A 21,538-nucleotide genomic window follows, 5' to 3' on the forward strand; every position below is an offset into this window, starting at 1 on the left:
CACTGAGGAAGAACATCATTTTTTGCAGCGTGGGTCCGACCTGAAGTCAATACGAGTTTATTGGCAATTGATGTTTTTTGACGGCGTGTGATTTTAAATCTCAGGGATGATTTCAGTATCACACATGCAGGATTGCATTTAAAGAGGAAGAGGAAGTGCTCTGGAAGACTGAAACGCTGAGAAACGGAGTCAGACAGCTGAAATGGGTTCCTCGTCATTATAAACGAGACCAAAAAATGTCTAAACACTGTGATGTGTGTGTTGCACAGCTTCCTGTGGTTGTTTCTGCTGTTCCTGCAGATGAAATGTTTGTTTGAAGCGAACGCTTTCACCTGCTTTTGTTTCAGACAGAGAGAGGGCTGCTGATCACATGACTGAACATTTGTACAGAATAAATGTTTTTGACTGAAGTCCACAAATGTGAGCTTTGAGAACTCTTTTCTTAATGAAGCTTTATGTTTTAGGTATTTTTGAAGATTATATTATTTAAATATGTTGGCAATAATAGCATGAACATCACAAAAAAATGTCAAGAAACCCCAAAATTTTAAGAAAAACGAATTATTTATTTTTTGCTTAAACATTCCATTCTTTTTTTCTTTTCTCTTTTTCGACATGATTTCATGACATAAATTGTGGATACTTTTCATGACTTAATTGCATATAAGGTTTTTTTTTTTTTAACCTTAAGAAATTTGCTTAAATGACATTGAAAATAATGTCACAAATATGTTATATATATATATATATATATATATATATAAAATCTGTTTTTGTTTTGTTTTTATTTTGTGGTAAAATGTCAATTACCTCCTAATATAAAGAAAATATTTTTTGGCATAAAAAGGATTTTAATGCACAATATATATATATATTTAATAAATTGTGTCCCAACTGGATAATTTTCATGACTCTGTTGCATATAAAGTATTTTTTATTATGTTAATTTAAATATTAAGAATAAATCTGCTTAAATGTCATGAAAATAATGTCACAGATGTTTATTTTCACAATGCAAAATATAATTTCTAGTAATTTTTTCTTTTGTATTTGTGTTCTTTTTTCTCTTTTTTTTTTTTTTTTTGCATTTTGCATTTTGTTATTTTCATGACAATGATGTTAATACAAAATAAATAAATAAGTAATCTCCTGACAGGATCATTTTCATGACTGTATTACATATAAATACATACTTTTGGCAATACAATAATTAGAATATAAAGAAGAAATCTATTTTTTATTATTATTATTATTATTATTTTGGGGTGAAATGTCAATTACCTCCTGAACTGAAAGAAAATCTAATATTTTTTGCATATAAAGGACCATTTTTTATGACATTTTTGGGCATTTTTCAGTATTTTGTGACTGATTTTAATGCACACAACAACAACAAAAACATAAATTGTGTCCTGACTCGATCGTTTTCATGACTGTATTGCATATAAAGCATTTTTTTAATTAACTCAAATATTAAGAATAAATCTGCTTAAATGTCATGAAAATAATGTCACATATTTATTTTCTTAATGCAAAATATATTTTCTTGTTTATTTTTTGTTTGTTTGTTTGTTTGTTTCTTTTCTTTTTTGCATTTTGCCATGTTCATGACAGGATCATTTACTACATATAAATTTTTGGCATTACGATAACTAGAATATTAAGAAATCTTTTTTTCTTTTTTTTTCTTTTGATTTTGGGGTGAAATGTGTCGTGGACGTTTGACGTTGCGTTTGGTTCGACTGTTCGCTCCTCACACGTTCTTCTCTCCTGCCGCTTCCCTCTGTCATTCCCTGCTTTCCGCGTGGCGTTCCTGAATCTGCTGTCCATCTCTGATTCTCAGCACACTCTTGTATTTGTCTCTCTCCCTCCATTTCCTCCTTCCACTTTCCTCTTTCCTGCACAGCATCCTTGGCTGTTCCTCCTCCCCCCGTCGACGTCCCGTCCCTGCCCACCTCCGGCGGACGCCCCTCTGTCCTCCCTTCCTCCTCCTCCTCCTCCTCATCTTCCTCCTCTGTGGCGGGGCCGCGGCTGATCCCCCCTCTCTTGAGAGAGCAGTCCTGGGCCGTTCACCCTCACCAGGCCTTTCTGCTCTTCTGCCTGGCTCTGGGTGAGTGGTACCTTTGACCTCTGACCCGTTTCCCTCTGCTCACCCTCTCTTCAGTCTTGTCTCAATACTCCTCCTGCAGTGAGGAGCCAGATTATGGGAAGGAAGTCTTCATTGGAAGAGTATTTAGACAAGTGTTTGTGTGTCTGCATGTTCTGCACACCGTCTGATGCCTAAAATTTACACTCCGATTTTTCTTTTTACTCCTTTATTTTCAAAAAAGAGCATGAGGAACGAATAACAAAGAGATTCGCTTCTTTAGACTTTTATTTTGCAGTAAATAATTTTAGATTTCAGATCTTAATTTATGATTATGGTTGAGCTTTTCCTGCATTTGTATTATTGTTTCACCCGGAGACGCGAGTCTTAATCTGTAAATTGTGAAAAGTGCGAGAGAAAGCGTCTGACTGAAGGATCACCTGAGTCGTGTACAGTGTAAATAAACTGTATGTACATAAGAAAAACTGAAGATGTATAAAGTTTCTTCAAATCTTTTTTGCTAGAGAGCCTGAATTAAAGTTTGAATTGCTTAAACTTGTGAAATGCTGTTTATTGTGTTCAGATGTGTTAGTAAAGCTGTGTATTATATCATGTGGTTTAAAGTGCCTCTATTATGCCATTTTAAAGGTTTCTAATATTGTTTTGGATTCTCCTACAACAGGTTTGCATGCATCCAAGGTCAAAAACACTTTATTTCCTCATAGTACACACTGCAGCATCAGCTCTTTTTTCACAGTGTCTGAAACGGTTCAATAAATGATCCGTTCGCTCAAAACTCCGCCTTTCTGAGAGCCTGCTCTGCTCTGATTGGTCAGATGGCCCAGTCTGTTGTGATTGGTCGATTGCTTAGAGCTTGTGTTGTAAACCAAACTACCCATTACCATATATGGATTTCAGCTCCGGATCTTCCTCAGCTCTTGATACACAGCGATACGAACAGTAATGATGGCGTCGGTTTTACCGTATCAATTCCAGCAAATTCTGAAGAAAGTCTTTGTAAAGTGCTTTTGCTTTGGCAGCAGAAAACAGCGTCTCCTCAACATGAACAACACGAACCAAACTCTTCCAGTCTCAGCTACAACTACTGTGTTTGTGGGCGGGGCAAAGTAGATGTTGTTCGAAAGCAGCCAATGGAAACCATGCAAATGTTACAAACCTACATGGGCTTAGCAGGAAGTAAGACTGGAATTACTGATGACTTGTTTCAGGCAGTTCAGAATCACTTGTTTCTTTCAGGAGACAATAACTCTGATCTTTGAAACTTTGCTGATCTTTTATATTCACAAACAGCTCTATCACACACTACATGAAAGGGAATATCTGAAAAAAATCATAATTGGGGCACTTTAAAAACAGCCTGCAAACTAATAACACTTACAATCTAAGTAATGAATTCATCTTTACAAAAATGCACAAATCTATTCAAATTTGCTTGACTTTTTCTAAAAAAAAAAAGTCTTAAGTATTATTTGTACAGAAGTTTGGGGTCAGGAAGTCTCTTCTGCTCACCAAGACAGTATTTGATCAAAAATAAAGTACAATTGTGGAATATTATTCAAATTCAACATAACTGTTTTCTATGTGAATATATAGTAAAATGTAATTTATTCCTGTGATCAAAGCTGAATTTTCAGCATCGTTACTCCAGTCTTCAGTGTCACATGATCCTTCAGAAATCATTCTGATATGCTGATTTGCTGTTCAAGAAACATTTCTGATCATTATCAGTGTTGAAAACAGTTGTGCTGGAAAGCGTGATACTTTTTATTTCAGGGTTCTTTGATGAATAGAGTGTTCAAAAGAACAGCATTTATTTGCAATAGAAATCTTGTCATATTTTGTCATCTTTACTGTCACTTTTGATCTTTCTGAATAAAAGCATTCATTTCTTTACTGAGCCCAAACTTCTCAACAGTACTGATGGATAATTCATGTTTAACATCTTTGAAACAACATCGCTATCATTTTAACATTGAGATCTAGTGCATTATGAAGAGAGGGCAGTGAATCAGTCGTTTCATACAGTGGCATTAAATGAGTGTGACACACGTGACAACATTCACGTTTAAAGAACGTCACCTGCTCAGTACAAGTTCAACTTGATTGACGGCAGTTAGCAGATTAAATGTTTGCAGTAGTGTAGTAATCTGCTGGGCAAGATTAAACTGTGAAGCTCATGTTTTTGTTAAAGCACTTTATATTATTGTTCATAACACACAATTGTGTATTTATAGCTCAAGCCGTAAGTAGAGCAGTGACACTATTAATGCCAGGGTCATGGGTTTGATTCCCAGATCATGATCTGATATGAATGAATATCTTGAATGCAGTGTTAGTCACTGGATAAAAGCTTCTGACATATGCATAAATGTATTTGAGCTAAAGAATATCTAAATCGTCTTATAAGGTGAAACTTATAACTTAAAGTTATTTTTTTATCTTCACTTTTTATCTTTTTTATTTTCACTTTTTTTATCCCTATGTTTACTGTGAAAGTTACCAGGTCACAAGTTCAAATATTGTACATAATTTTGCACAGAAAAGTGATTGTGTGTCGACACGTACTGTATGTGTCTGTGATTTTATCCTGTACCAGTGAAATGTTTTTGAGAAAAATTGAGACAGAATTGAAGGAAATTTGTTTCTGCCACAGAATAAAAAAGAAAAAGGTAATTGCGACTTTTTATCTCAATTCTGTCACAATTCCGAGATTATAACGTGCAATTCAAACTATTTCATCACAATTCCGAGTTTATAACTCGCAATTCTGACTTTATTTCTCACAATTCTGAGTTTGTCTTGCAATTCTGACTTAATTTCTCGAAATTCTGAGTTTATAACACACAATTCAAACAATTTTCTTGCAATTATAAGTTTATATCTTTCAATTCTGACTTTATCTCTCGAAATTCTGAGTTTATAACTCACAATTTAGAAATTTTTCTAGCAATTCCAAGTTTATATGTCACAATTCTGACTTTATTTCTCTCAATTCCGAGATTATAACGCGCAATTCAAACTATTTCATCACAATTCCGAGTTTATAACTCGCAATTCTGACTTTTTCTCAAAATTCCGAGTTCATACAGGTATCCTAAAATTCTGACTTTATTTCTCGAAATTCCAAGTTTATAACACGCAATTCAAACAATTTTCTTGCAATTCCAAGTTTATATCTTTCAATTCTGACTTTATTTCTCAAAATTCTGAGTTTATAACTCACAATTTAGACATTTTTCTAGCAAGTCCAAGTTTATATCTCACAATTCTGTCTTTATTTCTCACAATTACAAGTTTATATCTTAAAATTCTGACTTTATTTCTTGAAATTCCAAGTTTATAACGCGCAATTCAAACTATTTTCTTGTAATTCTGAGTTTATATCTCGCAATTCTGACTTTATTTCTCGAAATTCTGAGTTTATAACTCACAATTCCAAGTTTATATCTTGAAAATTATATATATCTTAAAATTCTGACTTTAAAAATTCTGAAATTCCAAGTTTATAACTCACAATTCAAACAATTTTCTCGCAATTCTGAGTTTATATCTCGCAATTCTGATTTTTTTTTTTCTCACAATTGTGAGATAAAAACTCACAATTCTTGATCTAAATCTAATTTTTAAGATAAAAAGTTGCAATACCCTTTTTTCCTTTTTTTTTTAATTTTTATCTTGTGGCAGAAACAAGCTTCCATATAAATGTCCTGTGGTCATTTCTTGTACTGAACCTGGAAACACTCATTTAAAACTTTTCTGTCATCACAACTCTTGGGAGATTGATATGATAATAGAGATTGCCATGGTAATGGATATGACAGTGCTAATGTATTTGTTCTTGATGGAATAGATCTGCTATGCTGCTGCAGAGCAAGTACCAAGACTTGCTACTGCCAATACATTTACAGACACTGCTGTGATCATGTAAGACATGCTGCTGCTGCTGCACATGTAACATACAGGAATTAACCCCATAGCAGATCTAGACAGGTGGAGCTGGGGAAGGTGGAGGGTTTCTGAAAGCGCTCTGCAGACTGCTGACAGCAAACACTTCCGGTATACCAAATGAGTTTGACCTATCAGCCAGCGCCATCTAGAGTTTCATGCCAGGACTATGCCATTATTTATTCATTACCTGAATGCATTAAAAAAACCAAAGCAAATACATGTGTTGATTTGAATGTACAGTTGGTTGTGCATGTAGTTTGAGAGTGTGTCATAATCCAGTGCTGCACAAACAGCATGATACTGCCGGGTGTGACTTGATGAAAATCACGTGTGTGTGTTTGCATTGGAGCTCTAAATTTCATGTAGGGTCCATATGTAAGTGCAGTTTTCCTTCAGGTCCTAGAGATGTAAGTGTTGAGTGGCACATAAATGGGCAGAGACTCGAGACTCCCGTCACTGAATACAGACACGTCCTTTCCCATGATGCTGTGCTGGTGAGCAGCTGGCTGAAGGAGGAAGCTTTGAATGAGGATGTCCAGTATGAGTGTACAGCAGTGTCTGAAACAGGAAATGATGCTTCAAAAGTCGACCTTCGGCTCAACAGCAGAGGTAAAGCTGCTAACTTTAAAGTGTGGGTGGTCATCTAATGTGACGTATGAAAGGCCGTAACATGAAGTATCACATGTTTCCTCTCAGATGAGGCCGGTGTTCCTCACACAGATGTGGATCAGTGGAGAAACGCTCTGTCTGAACACAACACACTCCTGCAGGAGTGGAAGAAAGCGTGGGTGAGTGAAAAATCACAACGTTTTTGATGTTCAGTGTTTGATTTTAGAGCACATTTCCTGAAAGAAATGAAAAGATGGGAATTATCAGGTATGAAAGGTGTAATTTGTTCACATTTATGAAGGATCATGTGACACTGAAGATGCTGAAAATTCAGCTCTGGTCACATTTTACTGTGTATTCACATAGAAGACAGTTAAAACTGTTAAAATATTTTTTACAATATTACTGGTTTTACTGTAGTTTTGATCAGTCTTGGTGAGCAGAAGAGACTTCAAAAACATTCCAAAATCTTACCAATCCCAAACTTTTAACTGTTAGTGTTTGATTTCAAGCGCGTTTGAAATCAAACCGTCACTGAGCAGGAAGGTGGAAGTGCCTTCATCCAGTATTTACAAAGCTGAACCAAAAATATATGCATTATTTATTTATAATGCTTTTCCACATTTAGAATTGCTGCCTCATCAGGTTTAGGGCTGGTACTGAAGGTCAGTTAGATGTAGGAAATTTGCTAGCAATGTGCAAAATCATACTAGCAAAATGCTAGCAATGTGTTAACCATGTTATCAACATGTTAAATCATGCTAATCATCTTAGCAAACATGCTAGCAACATGAAATTATGTACACAACTTATCAGTGTGATAAATCAAGCTATCAATGTGCTAATCATGTTAGCAACGTGTTAACAACATGCTAAGCATGTTAACAAACATGCTAACAACATGAAAATTGTTAACAACATGTTATCAATGTGATAAATCAAGTTATCAATGTGCTAATCGTGTTAACAACACGTAAAATCATGCTAATCATGTTAGCAAAAATGCTAGCAACATGAAATTATGTTAACATGTTATCAACATGATAAATCAAACTATCAACGTCCTAATCACGTTAGCATCGTGTTAGAAATATGTTAAATCATGTTAACAACAAGCTAATCATGTTAACAAACATGCTAGCAAGCATGAAATTGTTAACAACATGTTATCAATGTGATAAATCAAGCTATCAATGTGCTAAGTCATGCAAGCAAAATGTTAAATCATGATAGCAATGTGTTAATCATTGTAGTGGACTTAAGTTCGTAGTGAGGGAAGGAAGAGGTCAGGGACGGCGAACAACTGCTGACTGAGTCTTTATTGAATATAGAAACGGTTCAACAGAAAGTCTGTGCAACGCACAACAACGAAAATAAACAATCCACAAAGGGCTTCACTCCAGGTTCGGCATACGTTATCCACAAGGGCTTCACTCCAAGTTTGGTTTACACCATCCACAAGGGCTTCACATCACGAACCTCGACTCGACTCAGTCAACAGTTCCCCTCTCTCTCACACACTCCTGCTTCTCACGGCGTTTTATCCCGTCTCCGCGCCAATCACTGGAATGAGAAACAGGTGTTCGTGATTTGTATTCAACCCACTCACTTACCACGCGTCTCCCGCTATTCTCTCCGGTTGCAGACCTCGCTGAACCACGCCCCCCTCGCCACAATCATGTTAGCAAATGTTAAGCTAGCAACATGCTAATCACGTTAACAAACATGCTAGCAGCATGAAATTATGTTAACAATGTTATCAATGTGATAAATAAAGCTATCAATGTGCTAATTATGTTAGCAACATGTTAGCTATATGCTAAATCATGTTAACAAAATACTAATCATGTTAACAAACATGCTAGCAACATGAAATTGTTAACAACGTTATCAATGTGATAAATCAAGCTATCAATGTGTTAATCATGTTAACAACATGTTAAATAATGCTAACAACATGTTAAATCATGCTAGCAAAATGTTAAATGATGTTAACAAACAAAAATGCTAACAACATGAAATTGTTAACAACATGTTATCAATGTGATAAATCAAGCTATCAATGTGCTAATTCATGCTAGTAACATTCAAAATCATGCTAGCAATGTGCTAATCATTTTAACAACATGGTAATCATATTAGCAATGTGTTAATCATGTTAGCAAAAACTGCTAGCAAATTGCTAAATCATGTTAGCAACATGTTAGTGAAATGTTAAATCACGGAAGCAACATGCTAATCATGTTAACAACATGATAATCCTGTTAAAAATTTGCTGATAACATGCTCATAACATGTTAACAATGTGTTAATTCATGTTATCAATGTGCTTATAATAATAATATATATTTATAGTAATATTATATATAAATCATGCTAGTTATCATGCTACAGGTTAAATCATGCTAGTAACATGCTTATCATGTTAACAACATGATAGCAATGTAAATATTTTTAGCAACATGCTAGCAATGTGTTAAATCATGCTAACAAGATGATACAAATGCTAACAGCATGCTAATCATGTTTTAGCAACACATTAAGTCATGTTATCAACTCAACAAACTGTCCATATCGGCGTGATGAATACGATCCTCAACTGGATGGAACTGAAATAAATACTTTGATTGTTGCTTTCCTATCAGACTTATGACAGCAACCTGAATCGTAACAAAGCACTGTTCGCCAGAGGAAAACTGCCCCCCCGACTAAGCCTGGTTTCTCCCAAGGTTTTTTTCCTCCATTTTAACACCTATTTGCCACTTGTTTTCCACCTGATGTCACCTGCTGGAGTTTGGGTTCCTTGCTGCTGTCGCCTTTGGCTTGCTTAGTTGGGGACACTTGACATTTGACTTGACATTTGATATTCAACAGTGCTTTGATATGCCTGCATTGACACTATTCTTTAAGAGCTGCTGTGCAGCTAAAATTATATACCAGTTATCAATGTAAAGCTGCTTTGACACAATCTGCATTGTAAAAAGTGCTATATAAATAAAGGTGACTTGACTTGACTTATCTATCCATCTATTTCCTGATAGGCTTTTAACTTTGAACTTTAAAACTACCTTAAACTTCCAAAATTTTAAAACTTATTCAAACTTTCAAGCTAGACTTTAAAGTTTGTCTCAACTAACTTTTTTTTATCTAGTTATATATATATATATATATATATATATATATAGAGAGAGAGAGAGAGAGAGAGAGAGAGAGAGATTTGGATGAAGGTCTCAGCATCAGCATATGTTGGTGATGATGATGATAATGATGATGACGATGATGATGGTTGTGTATTTGTTGTTTATCACTGTTATTCTTGTTGTCCTGTAGGAGAGCTGTGATGGACAGGGTGTTCTCTGAACCGGGTCATTATCGCTCATCATGGCATCATTTTCTGACTCCAGGGACGGACGCTTGGACGAGAGCACTTACACACACACACACACACACACACACACACACACACACACTCTCACATCACACTGCTGGTGTGTGGTGCTTCAGGCCCATGATGCAAACACACACTCACAGCGGCTCCGTGTTCCTGCTCCGTGGATCAGAAATCCCATCGGCGAATGTCCGGGATTCCAGGCCGTTTAAGACAGTTGTCGAGGACGTGCGCAGTGAGACAGCTGCAGACAGTGAGACGGGCCTCTGAGGCTGATGACAACTGCTTTCTATGACCGTTTGCACACTTCTATTTGTAGCCCTTCCATCCTCGAGAGCAAATGACAACGGCTCGTGTTAGTGAAAGCAATGTTTGTGTTTATAACAGTCTGTTAAATTCCTGAACCTCCTGTTGTGTTATTGAAATAATCCAGTGTGTTTATCTAAACAGATATATTTTGACTGTATAGAATATATTTTGTCCTCCGCATTAGAGGTTGTAACCACAATAAATCATATTTCTAATATTTGTCAGAGACTTTAACTATGTTTTTGAATGTATCTGGAGCATTTTGAGCTGTAGTTTTTATCAAGGTCAATCCTGCCCTCATCATTTATCCTTACCCAAAGGTCTCTCCATCAGTGTCGACTCCGGTTTGAACAATGTAAGGATGAACACTTTCGTCATTTTGTCTGTGTGAGATTCTCCAGCTTTGTTGTTGTTGAGCAACCGAAACGCGAGCTGTTAAAGCTCCACCCTCTTCTGGGAAGGGGGGCGGGGAGCAGCAGCTCATTTGCATTTAAAGGGACACACACAAAAACGGTGTGTTTTTGCTCACACCCAAATTGGGGCAAATTTGACAAGCTATAATAAATGATCTGTGGGGGATTTTGAACTGAAACTTCACAGACACATTCTGGGGACACCAGAGACTTATATTACATCTTGTGAAAGAGGTGAAACGATTTTTTAATATATAAATTAATATTTTATATAATTATATATATATATATATATATATATATATATATATATATATATATATATATATAATATTTTTATAAATGGTTATAGGCCGGACATCACTTTTGGCCGCTGCATGCAACATGCTAAACAGTATCTTGCTGCAGTTGTCAAACATTGAATTACTTCATAAATTCTTTAAATTCTACAAGATTCTTAAATGCAATCATTTTAGGAGAGTTATTTTCCGATGTGAGCATATGAAACCGTTTGTGGTTTAATATTGTGGTTTTCAGACTTTCACCCCCTCCTATATTCATCAGGAGCATCTTTTGCCACATACAGGATGCGGTTCACAAACAGGAAATGAGAGAGATCCAGCCACAAGTGAGTGAATGTAACGCCATGTGTATTTCATTAAAGCTCACTTTGATAAAACGCAGACAAGCATTTGTAAGTCGAGTCGTCATGCTCCACAGTTTTGGGAATATTTATTATTATCGCTCCACCCAATGAACAGGCCTGTTTACAGTGCAAAACTAGTGGCTTTTGTCATTTTGACAGCTGTTGCAGTCTGATTTTCATCTTAAATATATTTCAGGTAAAGTCCAGATATTTAGCAGCAACATTCAATCAAATCGTTTATATCCGCATTAGCTGTTTTGAGAAACAAAACAGGACTCGTGTCGCCAATAATAAAACGTAGCTGTAACACAGTTCGTAAATATGGGAAGAAGGAGGCGGGAACCGGCGAACATTCAAGGTAACTTTAATTCAAAATAAACAAAGAACAAAACGAAAGTAATGCCGGCAGACCCTCGCGGACGTCTGCCGGCCACACAAACATAATAAAACGTAAAATAAAGTCCAAGCCTGGTCCTCTCTCGTCCTCCACGGTCGTCGCTCCTCCTTTTATGCTCCCGGAGCTCCTCCGTGAGAGACTCAAGGCCGGTGCGCCTCCCAGGTGTAGCTCGTTAACTCTCGCGCCACCAGCCTCGCGCCGTTCCCTCACGGCTCTCGCCCGCCCTGGTCGCCACAGTAGCCTACAGTGTGCTTTTATAAAAACGACAGTAATTGATGGTGCGTTCAAGTCATGTCGGAAAGATCGTATTTACGAGCAGAACCGACATGAACGCCACCACAATGTCGTAAATACCAGTGGGAAGCTCGTAATTTTCTTTAAGCTCCGATCTGTACGAGTTGGGGGCGTGTCAGTCAGAAACATAGCGAAATACCACAATACTTACAGGTATTTAGCAGTGACATTGTCAGGCTTTTCTATTTACAACGAAGTAAGCTGATTCCCAGCAAAAATACGATAGCATCACAATATAAAAATGTAATATGTATCAAATTTTACAATGGCTTCATAAATTAATTAAAAACATAAAAAAGCAACATACAACTAATGCACATTCTTTGCTCTACATTTTCTAGAAGCAGAAGTGTTATTTTGTGTAATTAATTTAGAGAAGGCACACCGCCATCTTACTCCGACGAAAGTGACTTGAACGCACCTACTGTCGTACACACGACTTCCCTCCTCGTACATACGAACTTCCCAGGAAGACTTGAACGCACCATGAGTACCTCAGGGATGACGTGTTTTTGTAGGCCAACCCGGAAGTTAGTGGCGCACGGGTTCTCTCAATCGAAAGCCTATGCATTTTTCCCATAGACTTTTGGAAAATCACAAAAAATAAGCTCTGTGTTTAACAAAGGGTTATGACAGTTACACATTTTGTCTATCAAGATAATCTTTACAAGTTAACACAACATTTATACATTTTGAAGCCTAAATAAAGTAGTCAGATAAAGCTAACAGTAGGTTATAAACAGACTACAGCACACCATGGTCGCGGATCAAAGTCACCACCACCAAGCTTCCTCAAACTTTATTTAAAAACATGCTCGCTGATTATGATCTGCACTGTGTATGAATACTTATCCACTTTTTCATGAGAAATGCTGTCCAAATGTCCTGTTTGTCATGATGACGTCTAAAGTCCCCGCCAAGTAGCCTAGTCCCTTTTAGCAACTTGTTAGCAACCGCCGTTTTTAAGACACAATAAAGGTTTAAAAAATCACAAGCGGGTTATAACTAGTGTGTTTTATGTCATAGATCAAAACGTGAAAATATTTAGAGGCTTTGTTAACCACAGACCTTATTTCAGGCAATTTAGCAAAAAACCCATAGACTTTGGGGCGATGGAACCGGAAGTCCTAAAATGCTAACTCGCTTCCGGGTTTTGCCTACAAAAACATGTCATCCCTGAGGTACTCTATAGAAATCTGATTTAAAAAAAAAAAAAGTCTGTGTAAATTATGACCGTATATCCACCTTATTCCTGACTAGCCTACTGCATTTCGAATTATGGGTTGCACTTACGGTTTGGGAACTTCCATTTAAAAAGGCTGAAATGAATCGTTTCAAATCATAAGGTTGCCCTACAAATAAAGCTTATATGTCAGTTTGACTGAATGTGCTGTTAATGTTTCCTTCATGTTTTATTTTCAGACATCATGAGAATAACATAACGCTTCGTATTTAAACATAACATGTTATAACAAGAATATCTATGGCAAGAGCTCTTTTCAGTCGCTGCTTTCTATCCTCGTGATTATTTCCTTTTTTCCCTTTGCATACCGCTGTAATAGTATGAAAAAGGACAACATATACTAAACATTTGTGGTCTGTTTTCCCAATATAATTTACGATTAATAATTCACTGGAATGCACGAAGAATCATGTCTCTTTCCAGGTTTGTTTTCACAGGTAAATAAAATTTATTATCTGTAAAAATGATGGAAATCACTTTGAAATAGTATCACTCAATGCTGAAGTTCATGAATATTTTTTATTACATAACACAGATAACAATGATTATATTTAACCCGTCTGTTATTGCTGTGGAAAGAATCACACTTTTTCATGGCCTGTTGAAAGTGTCTTGTTGATGCTTATATACTTTTAAATGTCCTTTTAATGTTTGTTGGTTGAAGGGTGAGTAGAATAATGGCATCTCATTGTACCCAATTTTTTTTTAATGCATTATTGCATTCATAGAGCGAGTCTTTCACTGACTGTTTACAGCTAAACAGAAGTTACACCCATAATAAAGTTACACCCAAAGCATCATGGGCATTGGAATAAGGTGGATGGGCCTAAAGGGGCGTTCACACTGCACTTTTCATTCCATTGACTTCCACTCAAACGAATGTGTCAGACCGGAAACGCAAGCTCATGCGAAAAACGAAACGAAAAACGCCGCGTTCCAAAGTTCATCCCTGCATCCTAATGTGCATATTATCCACCCTATCTGTCCTAAATAGTATTGAACATTACTAATGTCACCTATATTTAGGATGAATAGTATCAAAGTCCCTTTAAGACAAGTCATTTCACTCGGCGGCCATCTTTGAAACTCCTCTCAGGCATTCAAGTGCAGCTCTTATCTCTTTGAATGGGGAAACATCAAATTCTCCAAAGCTGTTTGCCAAGCTTTTGATTAAATTTCATATTTGAAATCACCAATGAAATCTGACAACAAATGTCTCATATATTTTGTTTCTAAACGCTTGAATCATGGCAAAAAAACTGTATTTTTCAGGCTGGATCAAGCTAAATGCACGTCTCGTGTCTCATTTCGGAGGCGCGTGTCTGACTGTTTCTATAGGAACCGGAGCTTCTAACGGTCGCTGCAGTGATGCGATGACTTTACCAATCGGCGATTGAATTCGCATCATGTAAAAACGTGTGACAGTAGAAGCAAAGTCCCTTTAAGTCATTTCACTTGGCGACCATCTTTGAAACGCCTCTCGGGCATCCTGGGCATCATGCAATCTCTTTGAATGGGGAAACATCAAATTCTCCAAAACTGTTTGCCAACCTTACGATTAAATTTCATATTTAAAATCACCAATGAAATCTAACAACTACCGGCTCATAAATTTAGTTTCTAAACGCTGGAATCATGACAAAAAAAACAGGCTGGATCAAGCTAATGCGCATGCGCAGACCTAAATGCGCGTCTCTTCGGAGGCTCGCGTCTGACTGTTTCTATAGAAACCGGTGATTCTAACGGCCGCTGAAGTGACGCGATGACTTTACCAGTCGGCGATTGGCTCTTATTTAGAAGGCGGGACTTATTCCGCCATATTGCGCGTTACACTTTCTCCCATTCAAAACAATACGAGTGACAGGTCTTGTGTTATTGTATAGTCTTTGGTAGAAGATACAAGTCACGGCGTGACCTCTTGGATGAATTAAAAAAACTATATTTTTGCAGTAAAGCCGAGTAGATTGGATTTTTTTTTTTTTTACATTTTAGGTGTATTACTGTTTGTTATATGTTGAATTCATGTTTATAAAAAAGACGCTTCGAAGCGTGACGTCATATCACGACCGTTGCAGTGTCTGAAGAGATTTCGCGTCGAAGTCAAGTGTGAAAAACGTACAAGGTAACTGATTAAAATGTCAATTGAACATATTTTTGTTTAGCTTGGAAATCACTCGACTGGGAAACTGTGAGGTGGAGCTTTTTGACCACATAATCTAATTGAAAACATGGCGATAAACAACACATGGGAACACATTTGTATTTTAATTTACATGTATTATATTCTTATTTAAAGTAACAAATGAGGAATACAACATGAATGTTTCATCTTAAAATTGATTACAGTTAAATACATCTTATTATGAGCACAAAGGAAGATATTTTGCTGAAAGTTTGTAACCAGGCCACTTTGGGGCACTATTGACTTCCATAGTAGGAAAAGAAATACTATGACAGTCAATGGTGCCCCAGAACTGTTCAGTTTCCCACATTCTTCAGAATATCTTCTTTTGTGCTCAGCAGAACAAAGAAATTAATACAGGTTTGGAACAACTTGAGGGTAAGTAAATAACAGAATTTTCATTTTTGGGTGAACTAACAATTTAAGTACGCCTGCTATTTCAAATGAATGTTATTCAAAACGAACCAAAGCACTAGTTGCGATGTGGCGCCATCTTGTGTTGGAAGTTGAGTTGTGCTGACAGAGGAACTACGCAGAAAACAGGCATGAGGCGGCATTTTCATTTTATTATAAAGAGCAGCAAGAATAAAATAGGTCATAATTCTATTCTTTTTGAAAAGTAATGTTGTTATGAAAGGTAAAAACTTGTTCTTGTATCCCTATAAACCCTGTTTTCAAGAAGCGCAGTTGCTGATAGTGCTGTCATGGCTCTATAACTACTTTTTAAACAGACAGTTCAAGTTTTGTATCGCCATTTAAACATCACAAAGCGTTTTTACAGTATACCATTTGCCTTCCCTGAAGAATTAATGCAAACTAAGAATCTTGGCCAATGCATCATTTCCTAGATACACACAAATGATCTCCCTTTTAAGCATACAGTACTTCTTTTATCCCCCCCCCCCCCCCCCCCCCCCCCCCAAAATAATTTGCATTGTCCTTTAGTTCAGCCATAAAAACACTGATTTAGTTTTCTAAACACTTGATGTTGCATCACAGACTTTTATTCAACACACAAAGGTTTGGCTTCACCCAGAGAGGCACTTGGGTCACATGCTTTTTGTTTGTTTTTGTTTTTTTAAGTTAAGAGCCCTTTGAATTTTCACTGAAAATTTCCCATAATTTCTTGATTCCGTCCAAGCACAAATCATGGTCATAGGAGTCCAGAAACGAGGTGAAGTTCTCCAGTATTCACTGAATATATCACATTCAACCACAGGAATGTTCCAGAAGAGCAGCCGACACACGCCACTGTCATTGTTTTGGTAGAGGTCTCCTAAACAACAGAATATGAGGTTCTGGGGGTAAAAAAAAAAAAAAATACAAAAAGCAAGGTTATTATATCTTTCATTTATTTGATCAAAAGGTCACAACTTTAGATTAGGGTCCAATTCTCACTAATAACAACGATTTTTGGCTTAAATTACTAATTAGAGCTTATTAATAGTAAACCACAAATGCTCTTGCACTGCTCTGCGATGTGCCACGCATGACGTAATCACGTTAGAAAGATATGGCAAAAATATATCACGATTTTATCATGATTCTTCATGTTGGCAAGTGACTGAGCATTACAGCCAAACTAATTTCCCTATTTTAAAAACAAAGCCTTACAAAATAACAAAATATGAAAAAAAAAAAAAAAGAATGGCAGACATTTAGGCCAAAGTGGCAAAGATAATCTTTATCATTTTATCTTTGTTATTAAAAGATAAGAAAAAGATAGACTACACATTATACAAATGAAATCAACAGTGCATTATTTTTTTCAGCTACAGTATTTTAACAGCAGCATTCAAGTAAAAAATTAAATGAATATAAAAATAAAACACTAGACTTAACTGTATAAATTATACATTGATTCTTAAAGGTGCAATATGTAAGATTTCTGTCCGCTAGCAGTCTATTCAAAACAAAGGCGTAGCATGATGACGGCAAGTTTGAGAGCGGAATCTTGGGACATGTGGTCTCCACCTCACAGCCGGTGCAAACAATCGGGATTGGACTCGGGAAGAAATCATGTTCATGGTTGAGATTATTAACATTACTGTAGTATGAAGCAGAGCAGGAGTGAGTGTTGTGGAGCTGAACGAGGAGCTGGAGCGATTGATCAACACACGCCTCACGAGCAGCGGGACTTTTATTATGACACAGTCGCTGGCGCCGATTCCTCTTTTCCGGTCATGAGTATGAGGTAACACAGCTCTGTTTATCATATTAGATACATTTGAGTGTATTGAAAATGATGTTATAACGTTACTCTGAGCGTTCGCTCTGCGGCTGCTGTGAGACACTGTTACACACTGCAGTAAGATAGATCGATTTTAGAATATCATATTAAATGCTGGATGGCTTGTGTTGATAAATGGCATGCAATTAATTTTAAAACATATGATGGAGAAAATTCTGTATTACTGTTATTAAAAATAAAGCTGCATCTGATCATGCCATGTTAGCTACTTGACAAAATAGTCTTTTTCTCTGAGGCATGGTAAAGCATGGTACTCGCAAAAAAAAAAAAAAAAATCAAGAAAATTAGATTTAAATAATAAGACTAAACATGTTGAGCTATATAACAATAATTCGTTTTCTGTCTATAAATATATCAAAACAGTTGTTCCCTTGTCTATTAAAACATGTAAATATTAAAGCGTCTTTGGCGTTTCCATGGTTTCTACAAAATAAAACCGGAAACCGAGGGTAACGCGGGTATGATGCAGTTGACAGGCGACTCCTAACACGTCCTGGAGCCTTGGTTAAAATTGCAATTTTCTCACAATTTACAAATAGTTGGAAACATTTGGGATATTGTAAGTACTCAAGTGAACAAAATATGGCCTAGTGGTTTTTGGATATTTTACTGCAAAAATATTACATATTGCACTTTTAATAGAGCTAATGTATTAAAGTTCTCAGTCAAGAGCAGTGGGTGATTTTCTCTGTGTGTTTTGTTTTATTGGGGATAGTTAACCCAAAAAAATCTGTCATAATTTACTCTCTCAAGTTGTTTAAAACCCTAATGAGTTTCGTTCTTCTGTTGAAAAAAGTTATTTTGAAGAATGTGGGTAACCACACAGTTCCTGGTCCACAGTGACTAGAATATGTTTTTCCTACTGTGGAAGTCAATAGGAACCAGCAACTGTTTGGTTACCCACATTTTCCAAAATATTTTTTTTTGTTCTGCACAAGAAAGAAATTAATACTGGTTTGAAACAACATTACAGTGAGTAAATAATGACAGAATTCTCATTTTTGGGTGAACTATCCCTTTAAGGACAAGCGACAGCATGGTTAATATAGGCTGTTCTGTCACTTTAAAGACCTGCACGTATCTCTAATATACAGCCACACATCCAATTCGCTCTCAAACGTTTACTTTCACTTTAGACATAACCAGCTGTGTTTATGTAAATGTTTTGTGACAGTATTAGAGCAATCAGCTTCGAAAGATAACTTAGTAATTTGTTATTGCTGTTTGAAAGGCTTTTAGGGCCTGTGCGCTTCGGGTGTACACGTTCTGAAAAACTCCATGTTAGACCAGCGCATCAGCACGCAAATGAAATGTTTAACCGGCAAGGCTTTAAAGCACATGCAAATAATGAACTTTTGTGAATTGAAGTGTCCCATTAATATTACTCTACCGCTGCATTACAAGTAATGTGATGTGAATGTACGTCACGTTGTACAGTATGTTGAGACGGAGGTGCTAGAACTGCAACTGATACTGCAATATTTCTACATAAGCAGATCGTGGAGACATTTTAATCGTCCATGATCAAAAAACGTGATATCGCACACCCCTAACATCACGCATGACCTTACCAACGTGATTACGTAATGCGTGGCGCATCGCAGAGCAGTGCAAGACGAGCATTTGTGGTTAAAAAGTATATAATTTTTACTTTTTGGGGGAAAATGAGAGATCGTTTCACTAGATAAGACTAAATTGTCATATACAATATGCTAGTGCAAGTATATAACAATTAGTTCAAACTTTGACCTGTGGAGGGCAGTAATACACTTAGCAGCGTCTACACTGCTGGAATTCAAATAGAGAAAAAGAAGAGAGCTTGCTCAAGATGAGCATTTACGGTTAAAACGTATAAAATTTTTAATTTTTTTTAGAAAATGAGCAATGGTTTCTCTAGATACGACCCTTATTTCTCGTCTGGGATCGCTGTAAACTGTAATTTTGACCTTCCACCGTTTAGGCTCCATTGAATTCCACTATATATAGAAAAATCCTGAATATCAGGATCTTCTGGATCTTCAGATCACATGGTCATAGATCAGCTGACTTCAGAGCAAACACATATCTTGTCATGTTGAATGTGTGTGTTTGTATATACAGACCTGGTTCATGGATCATGTAATGCACCCATCCCAGCGACTGCTGCACGCCCAGCCTCCTCCACTCATCCTCCGACATCAGATGGGATTTGGGCACTTGTTTGGCCAGTTCTCGCGGTAACACGACATGCCTGCCATCACAAATGACAATGAACAACATTCAATTACTTTCAAATAACAAATATTGAGACTGACATGAACACGACGCGTAGAGAATGACGTCACTGGACTAAAAGCACACGAGAGACAATCAAATCCGTAGCTTTGTGAATACATTAAAACATGCCGCTCAACTATATTACCTAACTTTATTAAGCAATCAATTAAGATTCAATTCAACACTGATGTGAAATTAAATGAATGACATTTAAACAAACACGCCGCGACGAGGCCTTGAAGCAGCTCAAACCTCCTTACCGGTATTCATAGTGATCATCTGTGTATTTATCCGAGTAGTAGATCTGTTTATGAGCCATATTAGAGTGTTAAATGAAGTCAGCTATGACAATATTCGGGTTTATTGAACCGTGAAAGAAGGATTCGTTCAAACTCTTGCAACTTTACAAATTTAACCGATAGAGTTTTGAACCCGCAATTCAACTGGAGCCGCCGATTCTGATTGGCTGAGAGAGGTCATGTGATTTTAGTCAGCGTGTGCACGTCGGAAGGGCGGGGGCGTAGGAAAGGGCCGTTGTCCTGGAAACAGATCCGCGATGAGAGTGGTGTGCCGCTAGTTTGTACAAAAAATAATTAGAAAATCCAAAACGTTGCATTTTTTTCCCTCAGAAACCCGTCAAAGGTAAAGTTTGTAGGGTTAATACTGCATTATCATGCTATTTTGATCCATGCTCGATGGTTACAGAGTTTGAGAGCTTAAAACCTTAGTTAAAAGTTTAGTGAAATTTTTATTACTGAAAGAAAACAGTGTTTATTACGTCATAACGTTTCACTTTTATTACGGTAAACATTTTCAGTTCTTCGTCTTAATTTTACCAAACAAAGACATTTACTTGGAAAAAAAAGAATTAAATGTTTTTAGGTGTTTAGAATATAATTTACTAACTGCCTCAAATGAGTGTGTTTAAGAAACAAACAAACAAAAATATGTACACATGTTATATATTTACAAACCTTTGTTAGATGCGATTAATTGCGATTAATCGATTTCATTTGATGGCACTAGTTTGCAATTAAAAGGTAGTCTTGACATTCTCCTACAGTTAACCACCTTATAATTCAACTAAAACTTTTGTACAGCAATTACTAATTTTACATATTATACACCGCTTAAATAAGTCATAAGATAAAAAAATATATATTAAAGGGTTAGTTAACCCAAAAATAAAAATTCTGTCATTGATTACTCACCCTCATGTCATTCCACATCTGTAAGACCTTCATTCATCTTCGGAACACAAATTAATATCTTTTTGATGAAGTTTGAGAGGTTTCTGTCCCTCCATAGAGATCCAACGCAACTACCATTTTCAAGGTCCAGAAAGGTAGGAATGACATCACGACGCATGCGTGTTGTGTTCAGACTCACGCATCAACACAACGCACATGCGCGAGTGTTCATGAGAGCTTCACAACGCATGCATGTTGTGTTCATACTTGCGCGTCAACTCAACGCACATGACCGAGTGTTGAGA

The 21,538-nt window shown here is 36.6% G+C and overlaps 3 protein-coding genes across 7 annotated transcripts in view; 2 read left to right on the top strand and 1 right to left on the bottom strand.

Annotated features, from left to right (window-relative positions):
* sema4d (sema domain, immunoglobulin domain (Ig), transmembrane domain (TM) and short cytoplasmic domain, (semaphorin) 4D) overlaps nucleotides 1-10,578 on the top strand; it is a 74,548-nt gene extending 63,970 nt beyond the window's left edge. The window contains exons 18-21 of one of the 3 annotated variants that reach the window (XM_048165707.1): nucleotides 1,907-2,110; nucleotides 6,452-6,664; nucleotides 6,752-6,843; nucleotides 9,995-10,578. In XM_048165707.1, coding sequence (XP_048021664.1) covers nucleotides 1,907-2,110; nucleotides 6,452-6,664; nucleotides 6,752-6,843; nucleotides 9,995-10,024 — 539 coding nt within the window. In that variant the 3' untranslated portion in view covers nucleotides 10,025-10,578. The remainder of the gene's footprint in view (nucleotides 1-1,906; nucleotides 2,111-6,451; nucleotides 6,665-6,751; nucleotides 6,844-9,994) is intronic. The other 2 variants (XM_048165710.1, XM_048165711.1) reach the window with 2 other exon arrangements.
* A 5,504-nt stretch (nucleotides 10,579-16,082) lies between these two features.
* Nucleotides 16,083-20,500, bottom strand: zgc:86839 (Cyclin-dependent kinases regulatory subunit 2-like). Its single transcript, XM_048165615.1, has 3 exons — nucleotides 20,304-20,500; nucleotides 19,890-20,017; nucleotides 16,083-16,834 (listed from the first exon to the last, which is right to left on the bottom strand). Exons 1-3 carry the CDS (start codon nucleotides 20,360-20,362, stop codon nucleotides 16,791-16,793), a joined length of 231 nt encoding a protein of 76 aa, XP_048021572.1. The 5' UTR covers nucleotides 20,363-20,500; the 3' UTR covers nucleotides 16,083-16,790.
* Nucleotides 20,501-20,556: 56 nt separating this feature from the next.
* Nucleotides 20,557-21,538, top strand: part of shc3 (SHC (Src homology 2 domain containing) transforming protein 3) — a 55,552-nt gene continuing 54,570 nt past the window's right edge. For all 3 annotated transcript variants that reach the window (XM_048165613.1, XM_048165611.1, XM_048165612.1), the window contains exon 1: nucleotides 20,557-20,685. The gene's annotated coding sequence lies outside the window, so the exon portion shown is untranslated. The remainder of the gene's footprint in view (nucleotides 20,686-21,538) is intronic.

This window comes from Megalobrama amblycephala, linkage group LG18 (assembly GCF_018812025.1).
Source record: "Megalobrama amblycephala isolate DHTTF-2021 linkage group LG18, ASM1881202v1, whole genome shotgun sequence".
In the NCBI taxonomy this organism is placed as follows: domain Eukaryota; kingdom Metazoa; phylum Chordata; class Actinopteri; order Cypriniformes; family Xenocyprididae; genus Megalobrama; species Megalobrama amblycephala.